Raw genomic sequence first — 17,666 nt, 5'->3', positions numbered from 1 at the left:
CAGAAGGAGAGTGAGCACGAGCAAGGAACTCAGGACGGCGAGGGGTGCACCCACACACTGAGGCAATGGGGATGATCTATCGGGAACTCACCAAGGCCAGCTGGCCGGGGACTGAAAAAGCATGGGACAAAACCGGTCTCGCTGAACATAATGAACAATGAGGACTACTGAGAACTGAAGAACAATGGCAATGGGTTCTTGATCCTATTGCACGTAATGGCTTTGTGGGAGCCCAGGTAGTTTGGATGCTCACCTTAATAGACCTGGATGGAGGTGGGTGGTCCTTGGACCTCCCACAGGGCAGAGAAACCTGCTTGCTCTTTGGGCTGAGGAGGAAGGAAGACTTGATTGGGGGAGGGGGAGGGAATGGGAGGTGGTGGCGGGGAAGAGGCAGAAATCTTTAATAATTAAATTAATTAATTAATAAAAAAAATCAGCAAGAAAAAAAAAGAAATAAATAGTTTAAAAAATTAAAAAAAAAAAAACAAAACAAAACAGAAACACCGTAAACACCAAGCCAGTCACAAAACTTTTACTAACAATGTTGTGCTGTATGCAAGATATGCTAGGGCACTTACTTATTCTTAGAATAACAAGCTGAGATATTTGTACCTTTAGCAATAGGTTAGCTAATATTTGTCATAAATTAAGTGAATTTGAGATTTGTTTTAAGTGGAAATAGATTTTGCTGTTTAAAACTAAAATTTAGTTTCTACCATCTTCAATGAGGATTCACATAGCATTGTTTCACACATTCCAAAAAACACACAAACTTTTAGAGCACTTTGAAATACCTGAGAGATGCTGATTATTACAGTTGGGTTATGGAGTGTCACCCTACAGAATGCTCATGTGTTGATGACTTTGCTTTCAGGAGCACTTCTGAGAGATGATTGGGTCATGTGTACATTAACTTCATCCATTGGTTAATCCATTGGTGAGTTCTTAGTCGAAAGGGCTATTGGAAAGTAGAGCCTAGTTGGAGGAAGTGGGTCAGTAGAAGTTGTGCTATTGAACGATATATCAGAGACAGAGACAGAGACAGGGGGAGGGAAGGAGGGGGAGAGAGAGAGAGAGAGAGAGAGAGAGAGAGAGAGAGAGAGAGAGAGAGATTTCTCTGACTTTCCTGGATGCCATGAGATGAGCAGCTTCGTGCTGACTTTTTCACCGTGTTCCTACCTTGTCACAGTCACAGATTTAAAAGCAATGGAACCAATCAACCATGAACCACTGATGTGGGATGCCCTTCTGTATATGTGTTTCTTTTATTGGTTGATGAATCAAGCTGTTTGGGCTAATGGCTTAGCAGAGTAAAGCCAGGCAGGAAAACCAAACAGAGATATATAGAGAGAGTAGGTGGAGTCAAGAAGATACCATGTAGCTGCCAAAGGAGAAAGATGCCCAGAACCTTTACCATTAGGCCACAGCCTTGTGGCAATACAGAAATTAATAGGAATGGGTTAATTCAATACGTAAGAGCTAACTAGAAATACACCCAAGTCATTGGCCAAGCAGTGTTGTAATTCATATAGTTTTTGTGTTTATTTGGCCATGGGTGGCTGGGAAATCAATGAGCAGTCTCCGATTATAGACCACATCTCTGAAACCATGAGCCAAAAACTGTCTTTCCTCCTGCAGCTTGTTCACCTCAGGTGTTTTGGCACAGATATGGAAACTCACTACCACAGGGATAAATGTGTGGCAAACATGCTATACCATGGCTTTAAGCTGACCTGGGAATCTCTGTCTTTGTTTCTCAACAACCCTAAACACCTACGTCCAAATCTCAGAGCTGTAAATGTCAGCTAATGTCTGCACAGTTTAGATAATGCTTAATATAACAAATCTCTTTGCTTAATTCTTTGGAAAGGTTTTCATCTTCGATATGATATTTTTATTAGTTTTCTCTAATAACTCAGTGGTGAATAAAGAGTCTAATAAGGGGTGTTGAAAGCAATCCTTAGACAGAGTAGAAAGGTCACAAGTTTAAGAAACAAGGTATAAGTTTGAGTCACTGCTCTGCTTATTATGGGTTACATGACCTCCAGCAACTCATTCACCTCTAGGAGATCCCAGTGCAGTTTTTGCAGAACAAGGAAGACATGCAGCATGCGGCTGCTGAGTTCAGCCATGGCAGCTTCTGCTTGCATGCTCTGCATGGTGAGCATGAGACTGGCGAACTCCTTTCACTGCTACACAATTCGTGCAGGGAAAAGTGCTGGTTGCTGGGTAGTACAGTCCTAGTTTGATATTATTGGCAAGGGGGCTCTGATTTCATTTAGAAACATACAATTCCCCTAATTTACGAACACTTCCAAGATCTCTTCCTCTCCCTGTGCTCATTCTGCTTCTATAACTCTTGGTCTTATCTGTGTATAATAAGTTAATTAGGTCCAAATAACATAAATATGCCAGTTCTCACATTGTGATATACAGTCTGTGACTACAAACAGTATCAAGGGCCAAGGGTATGCAAAGCAGAAGCATATTAATATTCAAATATTAGTCCATCTCACAGCTGCAAAAAGCTCACTCATAAACTCATTTTCTGTCCATTTTCACACAGCAATGACACTCATCATCACAATCCTGTTGCCTACTTAGGTTTTTCTGTATAGCATTTTCTATTAAACAGGGGAAATAAAAGCCTAGCAAGGCTGCAGTGAAACCAGTAGAGCCTCGGACTACTGATAACCTCTTCAACGGAAACAACTCCTCGGGGAAGGCAAAGTTACCAATTCTATCAAGAATTATAAAGATGTTTCTACTTTTAATCAATAATTCTTCGGTTGGAAGGATGCCCTAATGAAACAACACACAAAATGGGAACTAACGGGCACAAGATGCTCAGCGCTGCGTTGTCTGCAATAGCAACACTATTGAGGGAATGAAGATTCAGCCAATGGTTCAGTGAATTTTGAAACATCCGAACAGTGTTCTGTAATGAAGCCATTAGAAACAGAGTGAATGGTATCAATGTAGAAACCCAGGACTTCCTATAATACAGTGTTGAATGAAGAGAAGACATGCAGAATGAACGGAACCACATAGCAATAGCATAAAATTTCACCCAACTGTATCAGAAATTACATTAACTGTAAATGGTCTTAATACCATGAGTGAAAGTTGTGTCTACGAGTGAGCTCTTTCCAGCTAGGAGCTGGACGAATAGTCCAATACTATTATGCTTCTACATTACACATACTTGGCCCTTGACACTGATTGTTTGGAAGTAACTCGCAGACTGCATATCACGTAATATGTGAACTGGCATATTTGGATCTAATTAACCTATAATGCACTACATGCTGTTTATAAGAGACATATTTTAAATATAAACAAGAAAGTTAAGAGGGAAAACAAGAAAAAAGCCAGAGCCTGGAAATGCTAGTGAAGAAAAGCTGAAAGGCTATATTAATGTCAAACAAAACATATTTTTTCCACAGGTATTTAAAGAAGGAAATATGAGAAAAGAGAAGACATTTCATGATAACTTCAACAGCAACACAACTCTAAACAAAGAAAAGAAAATCAATCATTAAATTATTCTTTAAGCCAAAATGATTTTAGAATCCTTTCAGTATTTAAGGTTGAAGTGAAACTGTTCTTGTATAAACTCCTTTATAAATAGGGGATATAAGAATGTTCCTACAGCAGGACCTGAACTTCACCTGGGCAATACAACCTAGTTGGCAAGGGCTTGGGTGAGCCAACTCTGAAGTTGTGAACATGGGAGAGCTGTTCCCATTACCCACCTGTCACACAGCAGCATGAGTGAGGGAGAGGAAGTAAGCTCAAACTCAATAGCTCTCCTCTCTGGGGCAGATGCGATGAAGTTCCGACCCAGGATGGACGTAGGCTAGAATCTTCCTGGTAAGCGCACCTTGGGGTGCTACACACATGAATAGAAATGGGCCAAGCAGTGTTTAAAAGAATACAGTTTGTGTGTTGTTATCTCGGGGCATCAGCTACTCAGGCAGTGGGGAGCTGGGTGGCAGGAACAAAGCCGGCAGCTCCCCACAACAGAATGACCCCCAACGTGTGGAAGGCTATATCCACAGAAAGCCTGAGAAAGCTTGGGAAAGAATAGAGTAAAGCATGTTTTCTTGGTAGCAGCAATTTCTTGGGTCTGCTCTGCCTGCTAGAGGCAAGCAAGCACTCTCATCTAAGAGAGGCTTCCTGACTCAGCTTTAGTTGCAAAACCCTGCAGCTCATTAAGAGGTCCTGGCACGAAACACTTAAATGGTATTGATAAAAGCTGACTGCATGCTTGTTTGTTTTCAGCCGTAGTAGGGAAAAAGCTGCGCTGATTTAAAATGCCAGTTTTCTGGGCCGTCCTGCCAGGGCAAACTCTGACTTTCAAGCAGGCGGTCCTGACTATGGAGCTTTTGAATGTTGCTTAATACTGTTGCAGCTTGCTTGCTGACAAGAACCTTGAAACATTGTAGAGTTGTGGCGATAAACAGGGTTCTGACTGGTACTTCAGCCACAAGGCTGGAATGGCAGAAAGCTAAGGAATGGGCTGGATCCAGCCGCCAAAGCCACGGCTTTAATCAGTTTTCCTAAAATGTATGATACAGAAAAAAAGGATGATGAATGATAGAACAGAGTGGAGAAAGGACCTGAAACACCATCACTGTCTTTCCAAAGAAGGAAGCACTGCAGTTAGGGGCTTCGGGTACTTGTCTCGGCAGGACGGAGCTAAGGGAAGGATGCTTAGGAAAATGAGATTCCCTTTTATCTACGTGTCATACACAAAAATCCACTTGCATTTAAATGTGAAAACAAATCCCTTGAGAGAAAACTTGAGAAAACTTTAGGTAGACTAGTAATTCTTAAAACAAGAAAAACATATTTGATTTCATTGAAGCTAAAGGCAACTGTTTTTCAAAGGGTCTCTGGAGAAGATAGATTAGCCACTTAGGAGGCCTGATTGTTTATTTCCTATATAGTAAAGGGAATGTGTATTTGGAATCCACAAAACAGCTACACATCAATCAAAAAGAAATAAAACTGGGAAAAAAGAAATAAAACTGAAAAATGGGGGAAAGACTTGAACAGACAACTTCAGGAAGCCAGAAAATGATCTACAACCTTCAAGAGGAAGCTTGGGACTTTGTTAAAAAATTGGTAACGAAAGCCACAATGATATGTCACAGGCTAGTACAGCCAAAACCAGACCAAAGAGAAACAAGCTAGAGGTCTCATACACCATGTTGGAAGACTTTGGAGTTACGCTGATGCCATGATAGAAGACAGATCAGCTAAAATTGAAAGTATTGAATATTTCAGGTGGCAAAGATTGGGTAAAACTGGTGAAGTTCAATCAGCATTCAACTAAAGTCACTAGAAGTGTGAATTGGTATAAACATGTTTAAAAGCAGTGTTGCTACAGACATGAGTACCCAACTCTTGGCATTTTGTACAGGAAAGGTGAATATCTGTTCATCTTTACAAATCTTGAGCTAAGCGGTGGTAGTGCACACCTTCAATCCCAGCACTCAGGGAGACAGAGGCAGGTGGATCTCTGTGAGTTCAAGGCCAGCCTTGTCTACAGAGTGAGCTCCAGGCCAGTCAGGGGTACACAGTGAGACTATGTCTCAAAAAAAAAAAAAGACAAAAGAAAAAAGTAAAAAGAAAGGAAGGAAAGAAGGAGAGAGACCGAGAGAGAGAGAGACAGAGAGAGAGAGACAGAGAGAGAGACAGAGAGAGAGAGAAACAGTGAGAAAGACAGGAAGGAAGGGAGAGAGAGAGAAAGATTCTTAAATAAAAGTACTCAGACAAGTTGTATTTATGAAAGCCAAGGAAGGTCTAGCAATAGAAGAAAGATAGTAAATTTTGTGCTGTCATCCAATGGTATACCACAAAGCAGTTTTTAAAAGTAACGTCTAATACTTATACCAATGTGGATACATTCCAGACAACACCATGAGTAAATCAAGTCCTAAAAAAGCAGTATGACTCCAACACAAGTCAAGATTGAACGGGAGTGATTGACAGCGGCTGCTGAGCTGTATGCCTGAGTGCTATACTTCATTGACATCACTATGTTTATCCATGCCAATAAAATGTGTAAGAGAAAGAGAAGTGGGGTGGGTTTGCTTACAAGACACTATGTCCCAAGCAAATGAAAGGAACTTTAATTGTTTTAATGGGAATATGTGAGAAAGGGAAAAAAAGGACCTCAAATTTAAAGCTCCAATAAATGAAAAGACTGGACTTGGTGGTACATACGTTAGTGGCTCTGCCTCCTATCCCTTAGTGAGTTTTTAGGATACTCTGGACTATATAACAAGTTCCATGTTAACCGGGCTTTATGCTGAAGCCCGGTCTCCAAAATAACAAATAAATAATATTTCTATTTGAAGTAGAAAGTTTGCTAACATAATCTTAGACAGGAACTGGCATCCATGACAGTAGAGGTAAAATCATATCCCTACTAAAGAACTGCCAAGATAGGTAAAGATGCAATGGTGACTTGAATGAAAATGGCCCCATAGGCTTTGGGAGGTGTTGCCTTGTTGAAGTAGGTGTGGCCTTACTGGAGTAGGTGTGGCTTTGTTGAAAAAGTGTGTCACTGGGGATGGGCTTTGAGGTTTCAGATGCTCAAGCCAGACCCAGTGTCTCTCTCTTCCTGCTGCCTGCCAAGATGTAGAACTCTCAGCTGCCTCTCCAGCACCATGTCTGCCTGTGTGCTGTCATGCCTCCTGCCATGATGACAAAGGACTAAACTCCTGAGCTGTAAGCCAGGCCCAATTAAGTGTTTTCCTTTATAAGAGTTGCTGTGGTCACGGTGTGCATTCACAGCAACAGAAACCCTCACTAAGACAGATACTTGCAGGACTTATTTCTGAAGCTGGGAAAATCTTATTATCAAAATGCCACCTGACTACTTGGGAGTCTGAGGCAGATTTCTAATTCAAAGCCTACCTGGGGTACAAAATGAATTCAAGGCTAAACTGGGAAACTCAATGAAGCTTTGTCTCAAAATAAAAGTCACAAACTATCCAGAGTTATAGCTCAATGGCAGAAACCTTGTCTGACATGAAGAAAGTCCTGAACTCAGTCTTTAGTATTAGGATGAGAGGAAGAGAAGAAAACTGGAGGAGGGAGGAAGGGAGGAAATGGAGGGAAAATGGAAATGAAGAAAGAAGCTTATAAATATCAAAGTAATATTCTGAAGTAGGTGTTTTCCTGAGCAAAGAGGAAGAGAAGTGGTATTTTTGCTTCCTTTACAAATGAGCCTCCTAGACCTTGGTGAGAGTCCTTTATAAACCACTTCTCAGCTTTCCCCAGGGCATGAGGTCCCAAGTGGGATTTGAGGTCTTACTGAAAGCATTGCTGCTTTACCTGGCATTCCTTTGTTCTAACGCTCCCATTAGCTAACCAGTGCTTTCTGATTACAGCTTATCATAATACATTTCCTTTATGCTAATTAATCTCAAGTATAATTTAATTTTGATGAATCTTCCTCCAAACACGGTCACTCAATTTTTCCCCCTAATGATTTGTATCATACAGCACCATTAACGTCCACCAAGAGATGGAGTTTAGAAATGGGAGGGAGGAAAATAACCAGAGATCATTTAAATGAAGATATAGGGAAGGGGATGGGAAGATAAAGTTGTCCTTTCTACACAGTTCCTTGCAGATACTGAGTCTTGCCGCCTGTTACCCATGTGATTTCAGGCTTTGATTTCCTCAAGTCTGTTTCCATCTCTCTACTCTGGATAACACTACTAACACACCCCTGGGGGAGTGGTCGTGACAAAGGGAGGGATGTAAGAGAAGTAAAGGAGACTCCTTGATAACAGTGATTTATAAAAGCTTCAGGCAAAGGAGAGGTGGCTCAATTTCTGGTTGCTGCACGCCAATTAGGGCTGGCACAGGGATCAACCTACCTTCCAGGAGACCAGAAACAGACCTGCCACCACATAGTGGCAAGATGTCGGGTGACTCAGATTGAGAGTTTTTCTCTCTAAACACCGCCATTCTTTGGTTTCTTGATTCTGACTAGAGTTCTGAATTTCAGACACCAGGAGGTTGACCTCAGCTCTGACTGTTTTCTCTAAATCCAGGACACAGAACCTGAGATCAGGAGCGACAACGAAGTACACGCATGCTGTTTCTACAGAGGCTGTTGCATATAATGTCATAGTTCAGAGCCAAGGCTCTACGCAGGTCTGACAAGATAGCCCTGGTTCTTTACACCACATCCCAGTGCCTTCTAGAAGCTCTTTTCTTCTATTCCTTTCTCTACCACTTGCCAACTATGTCTTAAGTTGGCTGAAACTTGGACTTCTCACGTAAAAAATGGAGCTGCTTATAGAACCCAACAGAAACAGTTTGGTATCAGTTAAAGGCTGAGCATGTGTCACGAGACAATCACATTCAAATCAACTCCATTACTTAGGCAGCTGAACGACTTCGGAATCCCATGGCACATGTCCTGGTGCCTCCTTTTCCTCCTTCATAAATGGGAATAATCAATAACCATCTTCTGCAGGTGCACTGAGATAGTAATAAGACAACCCAGAAAGCATGTGCCCTGGTCCCTGCAGCGTTTTGAGCACTCAGTATGTGTTGAATTAATATCGTCACGGCTGCTACACACTTCAACAATATTTCCGTAGATTAGTGGCTAGTTCTTCTGAACTCACTGTAGAATAATTTGGCCACAGGCAACATGCAGAACAAAATGCTATTTCTAAAGGTGATTGATCCACTGGCTTAAGTAGATCTTTTACTTTCCCCAAAGAGAACAAGTTGTCAAAGTGAAAGTCAAAGACAGGCCCCGAATAACACCACTTGCCTTTATGGTCTATGAAACTGGAGGAAAGGGCTTGAGGGAAGACCAAATTAATTCAAAGATTAGCTGAATGTAGTAACTACATACTAAATCATGAACTCACCCACATACAGGGTAGGGGATAGAAATACAGCTTGTATAAGGAGAAAGTAACATAATAGAGCATCCTGCCTCTGAGGCTTATGCAGTGAGATCCGTATATCTTCTGTTACTTAACTGAGCCCCACTTTCCACAGGCATAAAAGAGACATCTGATGAGGTACTGGCTTGTAAAAAGGCACTTCTCACAGTCCTTCTTTGTTCTCACACAGGTAGCTCCTACTCTTGCCAACAGAGCAGGATCCGTGATGGGTGAGATTCCCGAGGGAAGGAATATTCCAGTGTCAGGACATTCCTGCTGCTGAATTTTTCATTGTGTCTGGAACAGCAACTGACCAGTTTCCACGGCTCCCGTTCATGGCTATGGCCATCTGAAATCCTCGGTTGGATATGCACAGCTGTCGGCACAGCAGTACATGAATGAAGTGCTCAGGAATGAAGGCTTTATTTTACAGTTTACAGCACATTCCCTCCACCTTACATTGTCATGGTACAGAGTTACTTACTCATCCAAGACATAGCAAAAGCCTCCCTACTGCAGTTGCCTTCTGGAAAGAGCAGTGACAGTTGAGTTTGCTTTCGCTTCTGTTTGTGTTTTGCTGTGGTTTTCTTTACTATGACGTGTCTGGCTATTTTATGGGCGAGAATGTTCTGACTGCCTTAGAACATTTCTCTGTGCAAACATCCTGCTTTAGTGGCTTTAATCAAGGCCGAGGAGTTCAGTTTCCTTCTGGGAGGGCATAATTCATTAGATGTTATCTTTTCCTTTCAAGCACCAAGCCCAGCACCACCTTTCTCCATGTGTCTCATCTGTTTGGACACACCACATCACATTCCCTTAAATTTTCATGGAGAGAGATTCCTAAAACTCTACTCTCTTCTCTACTTGTGCCAGAACATCAAATTTCTCTTCAATGTCAATGCAATATTATGCACACTAAGTGGATCACGTTGGTGTGATCTTCATTCACAAACCTTTTATCTCAATTTGGCTACATGTGATAATTTATACTATCACCAAATACCAGGCTAGGCATATCTTTGTGCATTATATCTTGCATTCCTTCGATGGACAGCACTTTTTGTAGGAAGAGGAAGTCTTTGTTTTATTTAGATTTGTATGTTTACTTATTTTTGAAGTTCTGAGACAGAGATTTTCCCTCTCTGGCCTGGAACTTACTACATGGATGAGACACTGGCTCAGAACTTTGAGTGACCCTCATAGTTCCTCTTTTCTGCAATTACAGATTGAGCCACCACACCTAGAAGAGAAGGTCTTGAATCACCTCTGCTTATGCAAATATTTCTTGATTGTTTACTTATCTGTCATTTAATTTTCATAATAGTCTGTGAAATTGGCTTTGTTGGTTATTTAAAATAAATATGATTTATATTTATAAATTATTCCATTTGTAGATCAACAAACTGAATTTTGGTGATGTGAAACAATTGTTAAATTGTTCAGCCTACTACACTCTGCCTTGTGTTTTGTTTGTAGAGTAAGAGTGTTGTGATTGGAGCGGCGGGCTACGTTCCTGGCACCCAGCCACCCGCACAACTAGCTTTATATCGCAATGGCGGCACAGTCCCAGAGAGCCAGCATTTTTCTTTTTAAGCCCTCTCAGGTTTTATGTGGAGTTTATTAGCACGTTGGGTGCCACTCTGTTGTGATAGGAGCGGCAGGCTGCTTCCCGCCACCCGGCTAGCTTTACCAGAAATAATTACACGGAAACTGTATTCTTTTAAACATTGCTTGGCCCATTAGTTTTAACCTCTTATTGGCTAGCTCTTACATATTGATCTAACTCATTTTTGATATTTTGTGTAGCCCCACGAGGTGGCTTACCAGGGAGATCTTAGCCTGCGTCTGTCTGGAGTGGGAGAATCATGGCGACTCACTGACTTGGCTTCTTTTTCCCAGCATTCTGTTTTGTTTACTCCGCCTATCTAAATTCTACCCTATCAGAGGCCAAGCAGTTTCTTTATTAATTAACCAATGAAAGCAACAGATAGAAAGATGACCCTCCTCCATCTTAAGAGACACCTTTTGATCAATAGAAATGCCAGTCAAAACCCAGCTCTTAAAAAATAAATATACTGTCACTATGTTATGGGCATCACCATAGCCAACTAATTCTACCATGCAGTCATGAGCTTTTCATGCAAGTGAGGGTACAACCAGGGACACTTGTTGGTGAAACAAACGAGTGTAGACCGTAGGATAACAAGATGCTGACAGACTAGCAGGGACAGTTTCTAGAACCTATGTGTCCTGTCTTCAGGCCAGGGAACAAAATGAGATGCTCTCTGACAGGCCATGTGGGGAATAAAAGCATTACTGTTCAAAAGAGGAGTCTCAGAAAGTTTTTGGATCCAATTCCTTGCTATGAAAAAGACAACGATTCTATGTTTGGCAAGTGGGAGTTTACTGTGTGCCTCAGAGAGTTTCAGTCCTTCACAGGCCATGTATACCCTCATAGGCTAACTAGCTTTCTAGTGCCACTTACTGACCTTAGCTGCTTGAAACAACAGAAAGTATAGAACGATGTATTCTTAAATCTTTTTCTGAAAGTATATTTCACCACGAAAACCCAGGTGAAAAACTCTCAGCTCCTTCTCCAGCACCATGTCTGCCTGCATGCCACCCACCATAATGATAATGGACTAAAGCTCTGAACTACAAGTCAGCCTCAATTGAATGTTTTCCTTTGTAAGAGTTGCTGTGGTCATGGTGTCCACTCTCAGCAATAGAAACCCCAACTAAGACAAACACTGAAGATAACTTCTCAGAAGTTTTCTCTTTAAGCATAAACTCAGCAGAACCAGTTTTATTTTTACTATTCTGTCAAACAAATTGCTCTGAAGATCTCCCAGAACTAATTGTTTATAGCTATATAGACTGGTAAAATTCACTCTTAATAAAAATCAAACACTTCCCCTGCTGTTTCATACACAGCTAGCCAAGCCTATATCTCTGCCATGCCTCACCCTATACATTACTAGACATTTAAAACTAATGAGGCCTGTTAAGGTGTATCTACAGTATCTGTTCCACAATCCAGTCTAAAGGAACTTTTAATCTTCTTTCTGTCACTGATATTCTCTCTCCCTTACATTCAGGTATCACATGGAGATGGATAAGCTTATCTTCATTCAAGTTGTTCAAGATATTGACTGGTACCACTAGGAAGCCAGTAGAACTACCTTTCATATTTGAATATGCACTTTCCAATGTTGATCCTTTGGATGTCTTTTGAGAGAATGGAGGGTGTCCTTTAATGGGTGTAAGAAATGTACAACATTGCGTGCAATGAACTATAGACTCGTGTCTGATTTTTCTTAGCAACTAATCTTCATATATTTTGACTCTATGATGGTGGCACTCAGGCATTTCCCATTTCCCAAGCTTTCATCCGAGAAAGGGGAAATAGATTTAACACAGCCTGTCTGCCTGCATCTTCCCATTTGCATATCTGAAACATAATGTAAATGAACCCCGTTCTTGTCATAATATTTTCCATGTTCTGGACTTGACCCTCACAAAACTTACCTGGTAGAAGGGCAAGCGGTTCTGGTTTCAGGCAACCAGCCAAGTCTAGAAAGATTTCCACACCATTTTATTAACAGCAACCCAGATCCTCTGCCTTAGAGAAGTTCCTGTCTGTGGGACAATTGTTACCACCACGTGAAATGTTATCCTTGTTATTCTCTGTCCTCTATGCCAAACAGTCATTTTCCATTTTTGAATTGTTCCCATTTGTGATCTTGACAGCCAAGCAGTCAGTATCAGCATGAAAGGAGAGCACGGGGCACCATTTGTGAGTAAAAGTGATACTGGTGACCCTCATGTGGCCTAAGTGAAGACCATGCTCAGAAGCATGGTGAGTTCTCATAAACAGAGGATGCTGAAGGAGAGGCTAATGTGCACACAGTGTGCTTCCGGACCTGTCTGGATCACCGGAGATGAAGCAACCTGGGGATGATTTTCTCAACAATGGCAGTGTGTCCTGCTGTGATATGAGCACAGAAGCAGCCAGCAGCGCCTTCATTCCCGACATCCAGTCCCTAAAAGCTGCTGAAACCACAGTCCAGTACCTGACCTGAGGGGGTTTGTGACTCAGATGATACACTTCAAGTTTCAGAAGATGACAGAGTCTCCTGGAATATTCCCCAGGATAGGAAACTTGTTGAAGACCTCACTTTCAAGTCAGTAGAGAAACAGAAGGGTGAGTGGTATGTGCCTCAGCGCCGGGCCTTTGCTGGTAACTGGACTAAAATGATAGATGGAACCTCTTTCCTGCTGGTCTTGCCCATATCTAAAATCTACCCAAGATAACTGTTGTCTCAACTCAGGCCCATATTACAAATAAAAAGCCTGGGCTCTCTGGTTTACTGTATTTACTCTCACTGACAACAATCTGATGGGGGCAGTGGGGTATGAGTTGGTTTAGTAAAGGTATGTGGAAGACTTGTACTATTTTTGGATTGTGAGTGTCTGCCAAAAGTGATTTTTTTTTGCCTTTTATACATTGTTTTCCCTTCCTATAGCTGCTATACATAAGCATTAAGTTTACGTCAATTTTACAAAGAAAATTATAAACTATTTTAAACTCATTGTTCAACTTTAACAACCAAGTGGAAAAAAGATCAGAGATGAACAACTTTATCTTGTTTGGGGTTTTTTGTAAGGTTTACAGGCAAGAATTTTAATAACACTCTTGCTTTTATATCTTAATTCTTCAGATACACTTAACAAATGTATCCACCTCTGTGGACAGAGATTAAATAAATTTTCTGATACATAAAAAGTAAAACAATACATGTCATTCATTGAGGCCATCCTTCCTTTTCTTGTTGATGTTCAATAGAAGAAAACTCAGGAATCTATGCGCACATCCACACGCGTGGTACACATGTATGCACACATGCATGCACAAATGTACATACACACATGCGCATGAAGGATCCGGTGGATCCCTATGTGTGAGAATAGAAACACAATGATTTCTTCATAAAGGTTCAGAAAAAACTGCAATGTGTTCCAGACTCTGGGATTCGCTGTTGCCTGCCTTCCTGTCTTTTTCGCCTAGAAGCTCTCAAACCAAAGTGGCAGTGGCAGTGGCAAGTGACTCTGGCTAATTAACTGACCTAACAACCAAAGTTTAAACCCCAGTCATCTTGAGGCCAAGAGCATCCCACTGGGCCTTGTGATACAGTTAGCATGTCTGTGTTATGCAGGCTTTTAGGACTGTCAATGAAGCTGGGGGTCCTTCCAGAACACTAACAAGAGAGAAGAAAAGTCGGCCTGTGAGTAGTGGAGTTGGAAGACACACCTGGCAGAGGCACAGCTTTAGGACGAAGAAAATAAAGGGGAGAGACCCAATTAGAGCTGCGGTTTGGGAAGCAGAGGAAACAGGTTGGGAAGGCCAGCAACGGCCTGTGAAGTCAGTGTGTCTATCCTCCCAATCACTGTGCTGGCAAAATGAGCCTCAGATCACCTGGACCGGTGACAAGACTGTGGGTGTTCCGTTGCTCTACTTCGGAGGACTCCGGCCTAAGAGTGGGAGTCGAGAATGATGATGGACTCAGCTCTCCAAGCTAATGCGAGACTTTCTAGTTATGCTGAGCTCAGCAGAATAACCCCAGGCCTCCCTGGAAGAATTCCCAGGCCTTCTCCATCTGCTTAAGATTCTTTCTGGGTATTGGACTGAAGCAATTTATTATTTGCTCTAACAGTGTCTACTTTTCACCTCAGATTCTCTCGCCCGCTTGCCACAGATTGTCTGCTAAAAGTGGTGTGCGGAAGCAGAAGTCACACGGGGCCTGGAGAAGCTTCAGGGCTGGGAGAGCAGGTGAGGAGATGCTGTAAGTTTCACTGTTCTGCAGCCCCCAATGCGAACACTAAGCCAGACCCAGGCTGACACGGATCTGATGGTTGTTTTTCAGAAATTTCATTTCCACAGCATATGATCTAGCTCTTTGACTGACTAAAAGCTCCAACGTTTTTGACTTTCCTTCTCTGAACTCTGCAGGTCCAGCAGCACTGAACAATGAACTGCGGGACAATAGTTTTCTGGAGCTGAGGCACAGATTCCTGGTCACTTCACCCAGTTATCAACGGGCTGGGGGAAGTTTTGCCTCTGTGCTGCAAGGTTTGCTGAGGAGGCTCCATGGCCAACCTCCCTCCCAGAATGCCTTGACGATGTAAGGCTATCAGAACACTGCTATTCCCAATACTAGTCCCTGATCAACTGTAAAAAAAAAAAAAACAGAGAAAACCCTAGCACAGGCCCATTCCCAGCCCTCTCATTGCCCCTGTAAATGGGAGGACTAAAACGCCACCGCAACACATAGTTAGGAAACAATGAATGCAACGCGAAGATTTTAGGACCGCTCATCTGTGTGATAAAAACATCAGACCATACAGTGGTGAACGGGGGAAGCAGATCCTAGAGTGGGATGCTATCGCCAAGTCCAGTGAGATACAGTGATGCCTTTGTTATTTCTAATTCCCCAGAAGCTCCAATAAGGAGTGAAAGGAAGCTGATAGAATTAACTTGTATAACTCAATCTACCTGAAATATCATTTTAACACGTAACCAATACAGAAATTATTGACAGGGTATTTTAGCTAAATTCTCTGTCTAACATGTCTTTTACACATAGAGGACCTTTCCATTTCGATCAGCGCTTCTGTCGCACTTGAAAGAAAAGCACAAAGTAGCCATCTTACTGCACAGCGTAGCTGTAGATGTAATTACTTATTAATAAGTATGTATTGATTAATTAGTTACCAATACAATAAATAAGATTGATAAATAAGAACAGTAGAGCTACAGGTGAAGATTTCCGAAGGGATGAAGAGACCAGGTGGGAACCTGACCCCTTCTGATATATGAGCCACGATTCTGGGTTCATTTCGGCCTCTGTTCAGTCTGCTGTCCCTTTGGTCTGTCATTTTCTCAAGTCCTCCTCTCATTGCCCCTATTAGAGACACCACTGGAGTGCGGACAGGCCAGAGTATAAAGAGTCAAGGAACGGGCTGGGTTTCCAGTCTAATGACCTTGGATGAGTTACCTAATCTCCTTGGTCTCAGATTTCTTTTCTAAGTAATAGGATTAGTTCCTTCAGTACTGTGTTGTAAGGACTGGGTGAAATCATAAATATGAACTGCCCAGCATCAAACAGACACTATAGAGCTTTCAAATTTTTAGTGGCTATTTTTTAAAGATTTATATAAGTTTAGAATGAGGGGCAGAAGGGAAAAAAAAGCAGAAAAGAAAGAGGAAAATTGAATGTGCCGAAGTCTCAGACTCAGCATCGCTTCTCAGCACTCGGTGCCTCGAGTCTCCCTTGATCTCAGTAACTTGGTGGCTTCCGCCAGAGCACCAAGCCCAGGCTATGCAGACAAACCAACAGAAGAATAAGAAAAGAAACTTGCCATTTTCACCAGTTTGTCCAATGCCATAGTGACCCAGGCGGCCAGGGGGAGAAACCTCAGTGAGCACCATCGAGGGACATACCCCTGTGACTCTAACAAGTGCCTTGGACACTTTGCACTGTCCACTTTTCACAGACTGTCATCCAGAGCTACCACTTGCTCGGTCCCTGCAGGTTCCCCACCATGTTACCAGACCCATACCGTGCCGGGTGCTAGAACTAGCACCATGGCCGCCACACTCTCTCCTTTACCGTCCCTGAAAAAACAGCCCTGGCCCACCTGTTGAAAGCATGAGCGGAGGGGTGACTCACCAGCTCGTTCTCCTCTCCCTCATTGAGCAAAGTCTGGTGACCATTCTTGCTCTTCTCCATCGAGAGCAGCGTGTGTGGCTTCGTTCCGACTACTGCGTGGGGGACTGCGGGAGCCACCTGCGCCGCTGATTTAGGCACTGTTTGTCATCGCTGCTCCCAGGTGCTTACAAAACCCGCTGGCACCTTGCCGCTTAGAGCAACAAAGAAGAAAGGGAAGGCTCTCCACAGCCACGGGATTGGTCTGCTAATTTATCTGCTTGATGTGTGTTTTTTCTTCCTAGTGTTTATTTACTGAGCTACATGTGAAGTGCCTCCAGACTGAAGGAATGATGGGGGGGGGGGGGGAGCTGTTGCACTAAAAAGTAATTTCACATGCTGCCCCTGGAAGTCCCCACCAAAGAACGGGAATGGTCACCGTGCTAAAGGACAAGGCAATTGAGTCCCATTTCTCTCCTGAGTGCTGTGGAAGCTCTGGAATTCAGAGAAGCTGTGAACACAGTGAACATGGCCATGGAAACTGGAGGAAGGGGGAGTGGGACCCCTCCTGGAATCAGAGGGAAGAAATGGAGTTTTAATCCCTGCTCTGCTGATGACCCTGGATAAATCACTCATAATCTGAGTTTCCGGTTTCTGATATGTAAAATGTCAATGGTAATTAAAGGGATGATAGGAGGGTTTGTGATGATGTTTGCGAAAGGGCAAGTGTCGCTTCTGCCTCCTCCAGGGAGAGACAGGCAATCATCCTTGCCGCAATCATAGCGCTAATCAAGGAGAGGTGCTTTGCAAAATGAACTACGAAATAGCTTGATTCCACAGTTTACAAAACTGGAAGGGAGGGAGAGAAAGCAAGAGAACTGAGTACTAAGGATATATAACCTGAATTTTCCACCCCTGAACAACCACCTTTGAATTTGATGTTTTTCTCAAAGGGATTAAGAGAATGAACCCATTCTTGGGTTAACTGGTCAATTTTTAATTAAGCACGCACACACACACACACACAGAG

General features: G+C 42.5%; 1 protein-coding gene across 1 annotated transcript in view; it reads right to left on the bottom strand.

Annotated features, from left to right (window-relative positions):
• Nucleotides 1-16,833, bottom strand: part of Atp13a5 (ATPase 13A5) — a 118,885-nt gene extending 102,052 nt beyond the window's left edge. The window contains exon 1 of the mRNA XM_057764243.1: nucleotides 16,661-16,833. Within this exon, the coding sequence (XP_057620226.1) occupies nucleotides 16,661-16,720 (60 nt within the window). The 5' untranslated portion in view covers nucleotides 16,721-16,833. The remainder of the gene's footprint in view (nucleotides 1-16,660) is intronic.
• Between the last annotated feature and the right edge of the window lie 833 nt (nucleotides 16,834-17,666).

This window comes from Chionomys nivalis, chromosome 3 (assembly GCF_950005125.1).
Source record: "Chionomys nivalis chromosome 3, mChiNiv1.1, whole genome shotgun sequence".
Classification (NCBI taxonomy): domain Eukaryota; kingdom Metazoa; phylum Chordata; class Mammalia; order Rodentia; family Cricetidae; genus Chionomys; species Chionomys nivalis.
The sequence above is the reverse complement of the archived record's forward strand: the minus strand, read 5'-3'. Positions and strand labels throughout refer to the sequence as shown.